This window comes from Oryzias latipes, chromosome 20, assembly GCF_053564925.1.
Source record: "Oryzias latipes strain Hd-rR chromosome 20, Olatipes_Hd-rR_3.1".
In the NCBI taxonomy this organism is placed as follows: Eukaryota; Metazoa; Chordata; class Actinopteri; order Beloniformes; family Adrianichthyidae; genus Oryzias; species Oryzias latipes.
In genome coordinates, this window is record NC_136256.1 from 10,607,023 (window position 1) to 10,619,076 (window position 12,054).

General features: G+C 38.7%; 1 protein-coding gene across 45 annotated transcripts in view; it reads left to right on the forward strand.

Moving 5' to 3' along the window:
* The window catches only part of svila (supervillin a), a 93,789-nt gene that overhangs the window by 38,567 nt on the left and 43,168 nt on the right, over window positions 1-12,054 (forward strand). For 23 of the 45 annotated variants that reach the window (XM_020712519.3, XM_020712522.3, XM_020712520.3 and 20 more), the window contains 6 exons: window positions 2,801-2,864; window positions 5,059-5,150; window positions 5,304-5,367; window positions 5,464-5,603; window positions 5,682-6,393; window positions 11,513-11,596. In XM_020712519.3, coding sequence (XP_020568178.1) covers window positions 5,360-5,367; window positions 5,464-5,603; window positions 5,682-6,393; window positions 11,513-11,596 — 944 coding nt within the window. In that variant the 5' untranslated portion in view covers window positions 2,801-2,864; window positions 5,059-5,150; window positions 5,304-5,359. Of the gene's footprint in view, window positions 1-2,800; window positions 2,865-5,058; window positions 5,151-5,303; window positions 5,368-5,439; window positions 5,604-5,681; window positions 6,394-11,512; window positions 11,597-12,054 lie in introns of all 45 variants that reach the window. The other 22 variants (XM_078938581.1, XM_078938586.1, XM_078938588.1 and 19 more) reach the window with 3 other exon arrangements.

The following is a 12,054-nucleotide window of genomic DNA, read 5'->3' on the forward strand; positions in this document are numbered from 1 at the left end:
CCTCCTCTTGCAGTACAAGAAGGGCTGCACATGGTGTAGTGGTTAGCACTCTTGTCTCACAGCGAGAACACCCTAGTTTGAATCCCGACGGGTCCTTTCTTTGTGGAGTCCTGAAGCATCCGTGGGATTTCTCTGGGCATTCTGGCTTCCTCTCGGTCCAAAAACATGCATCATTGGTGAATCTAATTTGTCCATGAGGTGTGAATAGGGTTGTGTGGCCCAATGACAGACTGGCAACTTTTTTCGGGTGTACCAGTATTGGTGATGGGCCCCAACAAACTTTTGAGCCCGAAAGAGATCAAGCAGGTTTAAAAAATGGATAGATGCAGTACAATATTTACAAATGGAACCCTGCAAGTTATGAAAGCAACAGGAAGTTTGAAACTTGCGTAAGGCTCATATTCTATCAAATAACTACTTCAATGTTGACTTTAATTTGTAGGCCTGGATTTATTCTTTTTTTAATATTATGCTTTTCTAAAGTCATTTTGCTCATATCCAATGCTTCAATTTAATATTTTTTTCCAGTGGGGTTGTGAATAGGTTTACTGTACCTGCACTGTAGAGATTTGTGAGGTAACATCTTTCTCAAGAGGAAACAGCAAAGGCTTTTGGTGGCCTCCAAGAAACACAGAAACCCAATCTGCTGTTAATCCCTGCTGCTGTTGGCGAAACACTAATGTTCTTGTTATTTAATACAAAGAGGAATCCCTCTGACTGTTAATGAGTTAAGGCACATACAAAGGTGAAATATCCAATTTATTGTAATTATTTTATTTTGCAAACTCACCAAAATGAGAAATTTTTAAAGTATAAACTCTGCTAAAGGCTTTCATAAACCTAATACACTCTTTTGCATGTCTGGATAGAGGATTTGACTTGAACTATAAAGGATGATGCGGGAAAGTTGCTGCCCTGATGGCACTTGGTACAGTGCTTGGGTGTCATTTATGATTAATAACCTCATGTTGAATATAGTCCAAGTCCAAGCTGTGCTGTTAACTCCAGAAATCAACATTAACATTTAAAACTCCAGAGCGATGAGCTGTGTTTTCCTGAAGACTTCTAGCCAGCTGAAACAATATGTGACCACTCCTGACAGGCCTCCCCAAATAAGACTTCTCTCTTCTCAGGTTTTGTTTTGCTTAAGTGTGGTGAATTTAAAACGTCCACCTGATCATCTGTAGGAGGGAATAACTGATCGAGACTAGACATGCAAGGCCAAGACCACTGAAGAGAAGATGAGGTGAAACAATGGAAGGGTGTGGGGGTAGGGTATTAGGTGAACTCTGAGATGAACTTTGAGCGGATGGAGTGAGAGCACATGTTTGAACTCGCACGCTTGTGGGCTCTTTAAGGTCCAAGGTCACTCAGAACCGCACATTAGAGGTCTGGAATGAGTACATGAGCCAACTGCCTCCTAAGGGATTTCTGACAATGGCTGTTGAATATTAGTTTGCTGTTAACTGTGTGTGACAATGTGTCATTTAGGTTTAATATAAAGCATAGTTCAGATTTAGCAGAAAAACAATTATACATGGAAAAAGAAGATTAAGATTTGAAGTAAAAATATAAAAAACAGTTGCTTCATAATATAGACAAGTAATAAATTAAAAAATATATAGAATCTATCACAATTATAAACACTCATGGGCCACTTTATAAGGCGCACCTGTCCAACGGCTTGTTAACGGAAATTTCTAATATAGACATGATCAAGACTATCTGCTGCAGTTCAAACCGAGCATCAGAACAGGGAAGAAAGGTGATTGAAGTGACTTGGACTGTGGCATGGTTGTTTGTGCCGGACAGGCTGGTCTGAGTATTTTAAAAACTGTTGATCTACTGGGATTTTCACCCACAACCACCGCTAGGGTTAACAGAATAGTCTGAATAAGTGAAAATATCCAGTGAGCTGCAGTTCTTTGGGCGGCAAGGCCTTGTTAATGCCAAAGTTCAGAGGAGATTGGCCAGACTGGTTCCAGCTGATAGAAAGGCAACAAGAACTCATAAGACCACTGGTTACAACTGAGGTCTGCATATGCTTAGACATAGATCTTACATGAGCAACTCTGATAAAAAAAAAAAAATGCAATTTTTTTTATCAGAGTTGCTCATGTAAGATCTATGTCTAAGCATATTAACGTCAGCATTTAATATTTTTAGATTGCTTGTAAAAAATATTTGCTATCAGACAAGTAATGGTTTAGCCAACATCCCTGTACTCGCTGGATTTTGTCAAAGGTGGATCAGATTGATAAAAACTAAAGTTGATTAGTTTTATGTCAAGTATTTGAGTTTATCAAAAAAAATGGAAAATTGTAATTTTTGTTAGTCTACTCATGTTTTCCTTGTGCTGCCCATCACCAATAATGAGTGTTGACTTCTCATGGCTTCTTTCCAACTTCACTGCATGCAAGTTTGCCATGTGATCAGGAGCAGTGTGACTCTCCAAGACTCCATCCCGCAGGCTTACCTATCAAGTACTATGAGCTTTCCTGAGATCTGTGTGGTATTTCTGTGAGAAGTCTGGAGTGTATCTGTAACTAATACAGATATCCAATGATGTGATTAAACCTGGCAGGTTACTGTTTTCTACATAATTTGTTTTCTCCATGCAGGTCAATTTAATTACCTTATCTGTGCCAAAGAGTTGCAGACAGGCTGAAAGCTTCGCCCTTAGAGGGCTGACTGCACTATACGGTCTGGCCACAAAAACCCACAACTAAGGGTTTTTCTGCTCAGGCTGGAATTAATGAATGCTGAGACTTTATTTATTGTTTCCCTTTTTTATCCTCAGGACTTGGGAGTGAGACCCCAGCCAAGGTCAGCAATCCCAGGTTACTGCAGAAAAGGGCGCTCAGGTAGGAGAACAGTTTGCTGTTTTGGACTCGTCTGTTGAGATTAAATTTAAGTAAAATTTACAGATACCTCTGGAGTCAGCAGATTTGAGGACATTTAAACTATATTATATTTTACACAAAGTAACCTATAAATGGTACGACAGAGTTTTAGGCCCAGTTTACAAGGAAAAACTTGTTTTTTTAATACAACTTTAAAGTTGTAAATTTACGACTTTAAATCTCGTAAACCTACAAGAAAAAAGGTCATACATTTACAAGAAAAGTTATAAATTAACAATAAAAAACACCAAAGTTGTTTTTATCAGAGCCGTGCTTGAGGATGAAAGATGTGGAGCATTTTATGAAGTTTTATTTCCGTATAGGTTTTAAAAACAACAAAATTCTGAGCCTTTTGGCAACTCGAAATCAAATAACTGTTAGTGTTGCGGCTTTCCGGGATTAGGTATCGGTAAAGCGGAGTTTTACCCAGACGCATTTGGGTGTAGAGGACTGCTACCTTATTTACCTTTCCATTCACATACCCAGAAGTCCATTTGTCACTTTACGTCATGAACCTGTAATGCGCACATGAAACACCAAAGTGGAAGGAAAACAGCTCATCTCGAGTTTTATACCAGGTTTTGGGAACCTTAAGTAGGCTCAGACCAGAGGACCAAAGGGGACGACTGGAGACATATGGTACCAATAGTTGGGAAACATAATTAGTGACCTGCCCATTAAGAGTTTTGGAGATTAAAACATTTTTAAAATCAATTCTAAATTTGATAGGTAACCAATGGAAAGCAGTAAAATATAAACACTTTAACAGGTTCCTGTTAAAAGCCTTGCAGTGGCATTTCGTGCCTACTGTAGCTGTGGATTTCTTAAAAAGAGTAAAACAAGAATTGCAGTAATCTTAACGAGATGAGATAAAAGCGTCAATTACAATCTCCTGGTCATCTTAGGCAGGTTTTTCTCACACCCTTTAGAAGTGAGTAGCTAACAGCTGCCATGCTGTTTACATAAATGTAAAATGGAAGGGCTCATTTCGATGTGACTTCATCAAACCTCTACCTGTGTTTGAGGTTACCTCTGGAGTCACACAGAGGTCACACACAATTAACCACTCCAACCACAAAAATGAAATAAGGTTTTGAAGCCAGAGTGCAAGTAAGTTTATTTTTGTAGTACTTTATGAAGCGGTTCAATATTTACCTGGTAATTGGATTTTATTTAATCCAGCATCCTGGAAGAAGTGAAAATGTTGCTCCTGGTTATGGAAAGCATGTTTCTTTAATTTTAAGACCAAAGTTAATGAAGACCGCTTACTTTTGGAAAAAATCTGAGGAATCACAAATGCATGACAAATTTAGAGTATTTTGACTGCAAGATCTCAGATTGCTGTGCTTTAATAAATAACGTGGCTGCTGCAAGAGGAACAAGTTCAGGACGTTTTCTTCACATACCACATACATTTCTAGTGGTTTCTTTAAAACAAGACACCATGTAAGCACCAAATCAGCATCCCAGGCTTGGGGCCCACAGAGAGCCAGATTTCAGGAAATACCAGCTGACCAGAGCATTGCTACATTCTGTAGTCTCCAAACACCATAAAGATGACCAAATGTATTCAAACCACGCTGGAGGACAAGCACAGTGATGTGCAGAGAGTCTACAATTTGAAGCAGAGTTGTTTGGTTTGGCTTTGAAATGCAAGTCAAAATCACATGTTGGATGGCATGAATGTTGATGATGTTAGCACACAAAAAGATCTGCTCTGCTCGAGTGCATTACTATGTTCACAGCTCAATGACTGCTGGAATGGACTCAACCACAGAATGATGTTTTTCCAATTCTCAGCTGTTTCCTCACATGAAATATCCACTGCCAGTTCTTTTATTGAGCCATTGCAACTTTGTGGTTTTGTTCGTGATCCAAAAATTACTTCAGAGTGCTTATGAAAAAAAAAGAAAAGGTTTTCTGTTTGTCTATGGGAGGTAGAAGTTATGACGGATTTAAAATGTTAAATTTGGCAATTTTTGAAATCAGTTGTTTTAATTGCTATATTTCTGATGCTCTGGATCTCTGATTGAACCTGTAAAAATGATTTCGGAAAGGTTTCCACATCTGGTCACATTTTAAGTGTATAAACAAATCCAGTTTCCCACGTCTCAGCCCCAATTGAATAACATTTGTTGTTTTCTGCACCCACCAGCTTCCAGAAGGAATTCTCATTTGACGAAAAAGACAATCCAGCCAAAAGCGCCAAGGATATAGATGTGTGCATTGCAGCCAATCTTCCCAAAGGTCGGCTTTTTATTATTAATACTACTATTGTTTTTTTTATTTTCAAAGAGCTTTTGTGTAATGCATGTACTTCTTTCTGTTGTTCCGTTTTTGAGCTTTCTTGTTTCAGTCTGTTTCAAAAGCTTATGAAACCTGCTGTTATTTTTATTAAAGTGTCTGAATTAAGGAAACGGTTTGAAGGCAAATCCACAAGTGCAAGTGACTGGGAAATGAATAGGTGAGATGATGATTAAATGCATTTAAAGGTTTCCTGTTGCAAAGCTGGACAGGGTGGTAACATGTTCACTAGTGTTTTATTGCCACCTTAATCTAGAAAGGAGAGAATTACTCGAAGGATGGAGGGCATTGAGGGCGAGGTGCATCCATCCCTACTGCCAAGCTTGGTATCAAACCGGCTTTTGGAGGAGGACATTCCAAGATACACCAGGGCATCTGACCCAGAGCCTTGCGTTGGTGAGGCCAATGAATCTCCTTAGCTCATTTATTTTTATTTTTTTAATTGTGTTAAATTGTCTCCTTCTGAACTGACAGTCCAGCAGTGCAGTATGGAAGGAGTTGAAACTCCAGACATGCTGCTGAAGTCTTCGAACCAACAGCTGAGAGCTCAACGAAGGGCAGAACTTCAGTCTAGCATCCAAATGGAGCCCACCTACAGTTCAGTTACCACCACTGCCCCGGAGTCTAAGGCCGAACGCATCGCTCGCTACAAGGCAGAGCGCCGCCGACAACTGGCTGAGCGCTATGGCATCTCTTTGGACCACGAGCCCAACTTGGATCATCCATCTCACTACAGCCGAGCCCGAAAGGAATCAGATGATTCTGGATGTCGAATCATAGGGGAATCGTTAAAAGACAAAGGTATGGATATTGTCCTGAGTGCTAACAGCAGCTCTGCCTTCTCCAACCAGAGAGCGCGAGGGTCAGCCTGGCCAGAAACCCCCCCCAGCTCCGCTTACGCTAGCCGATTTAGGACTGATTCACTCTCGGAGAGAGAGAGGCTCATGAACTTGGAAAACCAACGCCAGTTTGCTCCGACTGAGTCCCTGTCTTCCTCATCATACATGGATGTCACTTCACTGTCCTCCTCTGCCAGAGTGCCTGCCAAGGAACATACAGTCGCATCTATCCCAACCAACTCCCCCAAAATGAACAGACTCTCATCCCTCAGCTCACCAAAACATGGAGTAACTTCAGGGGATCTGTTCATTGAGCAGCAAGCCCGCAATGTGATCAGCAGACAGGGGTAAGTGCTCTTCATTCTTAACCCTACATCTTCAAGATATAGTGTCTTTCCTAAACTGTAGGTCTTTAGAATAGGAGAAGCTGTAAATCTCCTGTGAAAATTGGTAGCATATCTGCTCTTTAGTCTGCAGTTATTGATTCTAGGCCACGCTTTTGCAAAGTTATTTTATGCCTCTCCCTCTACTGGTTTTCACATTTCCAAAATTATCCTAAATCCTCATAATCAGGGTTATTCCAAAAGGTCTACTCGCACAAAAAAAACAAATACAAAATAAAAATAGCGGGTAGTGCTTTGGCATGATTCTCCAAAGCTACAATGTTTAGTTATGTGACACTCTGCTGCACACATCAGTGCAAAACTGAAATGCCAACAAACTTGTGCTGTAAAAGATGTGTGGAAAATGTAAAATACTTTTTATTTTATACTCCAAATTTTTGCATGCCCTCAAGGCCGTCCTCTTTTTATTCATTGGTGGATGGTTAACCAATAAAAAGAAGCCTGTTAGCTGGTGTATAATGTGTGTAAAATGGTGACGTCCAACTCTGATCAAGATTATGGACAACGACAACCTATCATTATCGATGCAACAAAAATGGCAAGCAATATTCCTGTACAGCTTTTAGCCAGATGCCAACTCTGGCAAGGACAACAAAGACGTACATGGATTTAGTCGTTTGCAAGATGATGCGTTGGAATTTAGAGAAGCAGGGAACTTGTGGCTTGCCATTGTAACGTCAATGTAACAAAAACGATCTTTTTCAAACTGCATTTTTTTCACTTCCTAGATCACAATAATTTGAGTAACAGGATTTTCATCAGTCGGTCTTAAATGTTTGACTTGAAGTTGAGTTGCCTTAAGCATCTTAATGGATTGTACTCAACGATCATTAAGCAAACTAAGACGGGCTCATAATTCAGTTTTGATGCTACAGCTTAAAGGGACATGGGCCAAGTACATGAGGGTTACGTAACTATGCCACATTAAATCCCCACTCTAAGCCTAATACACACATTCTCTTTGTTATTGGGTTATTTGACCTTCTGCACAGTATTGATCACAAACACTTAAAGGAGACAGAGACTTACCTGTCTGCTTTACTTTTATTTCTAAGCACCTTCTGTTTGTAGACTGTTGCACAATCATTTGCTCTTTGAAAACATTTAAACATTTATCGTGAGCATATAGCTCAAAGGATGAAAATATTTAGTTAAGAAATACAAATCTATATTGAATTAAGGGAAACAATTTAAAGGTGTCAATGGAAAAAGTGTTTTCTAAAACTCTTTGGAAACACAGAAGACTTGGGCCCCTATCTGCAAGTCTTCTGTTGTTATGTTTTTTTAAAGAAAACATTACAACTAAAGGGTTCAATCTTCCAACTATAAAGTTTTTATTAAGGTTTTTTTTATATTCACTTCAAAAGTTAGAAAATTATCTTGATTGCAGAAAGGTTTTCATAGAACCTAAACAGGCTTTCCAGAGCCCACCATTGGCAAAGACGTGCTGGTGCATTCCTGGTCTTTGCATCCCAGCGGGTCATGAAGCTCCGTCTATCTCTGTACTAGCTCAGATTTCAAAACTTGGCTGGAGGGTGCATTTGTGTGTGTGGGTTGCAGGGGGGGTGTTGTGTTACTGGGTGGCTCAGTGCGACTCCACAGTCACATCTCTGACCCACAGCTGGTTCTGATCACAAGCAGCAAAGCCTGAAGAAAAAGAAACAAATAAGACAGCCCAATTAACTCTTTTCAGGGTCTCTGTGGGGCTAACATGTTGAGGTTGGGTTACATTAAAGGCCTTTTTTATGCAGCCTAAGTACCAATGAACTTAGATCTGTGTTCTGAGCTGTTCCCACATAATTCTCTGTCATGTTTTTCCCAACTCAATTGCTTTGAAACCCCTGTTTTTCAAGGACCCCCGCCTTTCATATTGCAAAATATCCTGTTGGTTTTAACCAGAAGAGACGGGATGTAAGGGAAGAGGAAGAGGGGGAAAAAAAATTTAAGTTTGGGAATTCTCTGGTGAGAAACAAAATACCCAAACCTCTGATTTGCATGAAGCCATTGAGGTTTATTTTATACCACAACTTTAACCCACTGCAAAGCACTCAGACTTGGGGAGGAGCGACTGGAATCCTCTACAAAAATCCCTTCTATTCTCTTTTACTTTATTCTTCCTTGATCCCGTTTCCTAACCCATTCTGATTTAGCAGAAAATTTGAAAACATATAACATCACTCTGTTTGATTTAGAGCCCTCATAATTTTTTTCTAAGTTAATAAATAGAGGAATTTAAATCAGAGTTGTTAAAAAAACAATTTTAATTTTGTTAGTAAAACCTTTTTTTTAAAGTAATTGAATGTCTTTAAATGTCATTATTAAATGGGCAAAGCAAGTTTACTTTTATAGCACTGATACAGTGCAAGGAAATAGGGATTTACAGTAGAAAGAAATTAAAAAAAAATCACATTTGGAACACTGGAATCTGTGCAAAAGAACAAATTAAGTAAAACGGTAAAATCCTGACTAAATGGTAAAATCACTAACTATAAATACATTTGCCCCTTATGTCCTAAGAGTGTGGATCAGACGTCTAACTGAGCTAAAATAATAAATATTAGCCTAGATTAGAATGTAGAAAATACAAGGTTCTCTGACATCATACGAAAATTGTTTCAGATTGTAGTTGCATAAAATCGAAATGCTGTTTCATCATCCTGATGTTGGGGGCTGGTGACAGATTTGTACATGAACTTCCCATATCACCACATGGTTTACATTGGGCCAATCCATTGTGCCAGTGATGTACTCTGGTTCTAGGCCAGAGAGATTTGAACATGACCAGAGCTGTTTTAAGTCTATTTTCTTAGCAACAGGATGGGAATGCAAAGAACTAAGGACTGATGTGGTCTTAAACCTTCTGGTTTTAGTCAGAACTCGAGCAGCAGGAGTGTACTGTAGCTGCCTTGCAGTACATTTACTGAGTCCAGAGAGCAGACCTTAATCTAACCTACTGAAGATTGATGTGTGATTAAATCTCTTTAGGTCTTGTTTAGGCAAAATACCTTTGATTCCAGCAATGTGTTTGAGTAGGTTAAGTGTTGAAGTTTTTTATCCAAATTGACTTGTATAATTCTTATTATTCCATGATTTTACCTTGATTTTTGATTTGTTTGGTAGAAATAATCTAAAGGTTACCATTTACTGTTTACGCTTTCACATAGATGAATATCTCAGATTCACTTGTAGTTAAAAGTAGAACACTTTTATGCCTCCATTCAGTGATCAGGTGACATTGACTCTACTGGTTTCAATTCAGCTGCTGTGAGTGAATTTTAAAATCTGAGTTTCATCTGCATATTCTTAATTATTAACATTATTGCTGCATATTAACCGGCCTAGACAAATTGAACAAATGATTGAATAAAAGAGGTCTCAGAATTGCCCCCTGGGGACCCCCACAGGTCGAGGTGATTTCATCTGACACAATTATTCTGGTGCACTAAAAACAACTTTATAATTCAGGAAAACTAAGAGGAATTTGATTTGTTTTTGTCTTCAGACATTCTGTGATCATGTTTCACCTTGACAGGAGCAGTTTCAGTGCAATGATGGATCCTGAAACCTGAAAATCAAACAACATCTTTTCAAAAGGATAACATCACTAAGCAGTTGGGGAAACAAATATAAGGTTTTTACAAAAAAGTAATGTTTAAAACAGGCCAATAGTTTGTTACTCGTTGTACCATGATGCTTGTCATCTGTAGTGAGAGCAGATGGAGGAACATCTAGGAGGGAGGAGTTTTTCTCTGCAAAGGAGAGGAATGAAAGTCAGCTGCAGCAAGACAGAGTATCTGTGTGTTTAAAAAAAAAGGGACTCGAGCAAAACATAGAGGTTACAGGGAGCAGAGGTGAACAACATCAAGTGCTTGAGACAAAAGAATGTTGGCGAGAAGGAAAGGCTATGGCTGAAAGACTGAAGGCAAGATATTTATCTGTCTGAACTAGTTATCAGCAAGCTCATCTGCCAGTTATAGAGCACAAGATGCTCTTTAAGTGAGCCAAGGAGAAAGGCCAATTATAGTTTTGGAGTCATGTTCTTCTCGGTGAGATATTATTTTGAAATAATTTTCTTCTTTTATATATATATATATATATATATATATATATATATATATATATATATATATATATATATATATATATATATATAATTTTTGTTGAAAAGGCCAACTTAAAGGCATTTTTTTGTAAGGAAATTATGAGCAGTTGTGGTCAGAAACAGTTGAGATATGCAAGTAACAAAGGATGACTTGTTTACAGTTCATTTTGTGAAACTCATCTTCTGAACAATTATAATTAGTATTTCTCTCTTGGCCATGTCATCTTCTCAAATTAGACCAAAATTAATTTATTTTATTTTATTTGTATTTATCCCCCACACCAAATTCAATTCCAGATTTTAATCATTTTTTTCCCCTCCCTTTACTTTCTTTAACAAAAATGACAACGAAAACTATTTTATTTTAAAAATGTCCCCTGGAAGTTAGCCTGAACACAAAGTGCAATTAAACACAAATGTTTGTAGAACATTGCAGCAGGTATTTGGTTAGCTGCCGCTAGCTTGAGCATCTCGTAAACAGAAACATTACTCTGGACAGAGGGCCTCTGTTTCAGGTGTTGAAACAAACTTGCCGTATTCCCACTTTTGGTAGCAAAACAGATTTTGCAGTGTGTGGTTTGCTCCAAGTCTGAAATCACAAAATCAATCCAGTTCATTTGAACTGAAAAAACTGTTCCTGTTTTGAGAACAATCTCTTCTTTGCTTGTTGTTACTTTAACGTTTTCGTCCAGTGAGAAATGAGCGAGCTGATCTTACTCCGAACAATGACAGCCCAAGAAAGCAGAGTGCTTGTAAAATAAAATCCCGATTTGCCCAAAAATAATTTTTCTTAAATTTATCAATAAAATCAATTTATTTCTCAGCCATACTTTGGTCATGCACAATATAGTGTTTCTGGTTATGAAGGCCAGTGTGTGCTTTCAAGTAAGTTCAGTGACTGTTTGCCACCACCCCCAGTCCTCCCAGGTCATGTTTCTCCTTGGGTTTTCATTGGTGCAGCACAAGACCCAAACTTAGCACTGATTGGTTTCTCCAGACCGATGCAGAAGGCAACACCCACTCCCTCATCAACTGGCCATCAAGGTACCAGCAGAGGGCAGCTGTGTCCCACCTAATTTGTCCCCATTAAGCCAAACTAAACCCATACTCCACCCCAAGGGCAGGGCTTCTATCATCATAGAGCTGTCCCTTGTTCTAATGTTCCATTGGTTCTACTGATGATGTTCTTTGTCATTCTGGGTCCCTTGCTGGTCTAAAATAAAAACATGCTTAAGAATCTTTGAACACCAAGATGGCTGACTTGATTATCCAAAGTGCACCTTCATCTGTCCTCACCTGTTGCTGTGTGGTGAAATGCTTAGGATCTGGTCACATCTGGTCAAAGTTAATAGTTATTTGATCTAACCAAGCATTGGATGTTTGATTGACTGATTCCTGCTGCATTTTGTGAATAATCCGTACCAATGTACCCTTTACTGAACTATCAACTCATATATTCACGCATACATACAAAGAAGTCATTAGAAGTTGACATCTTTAAA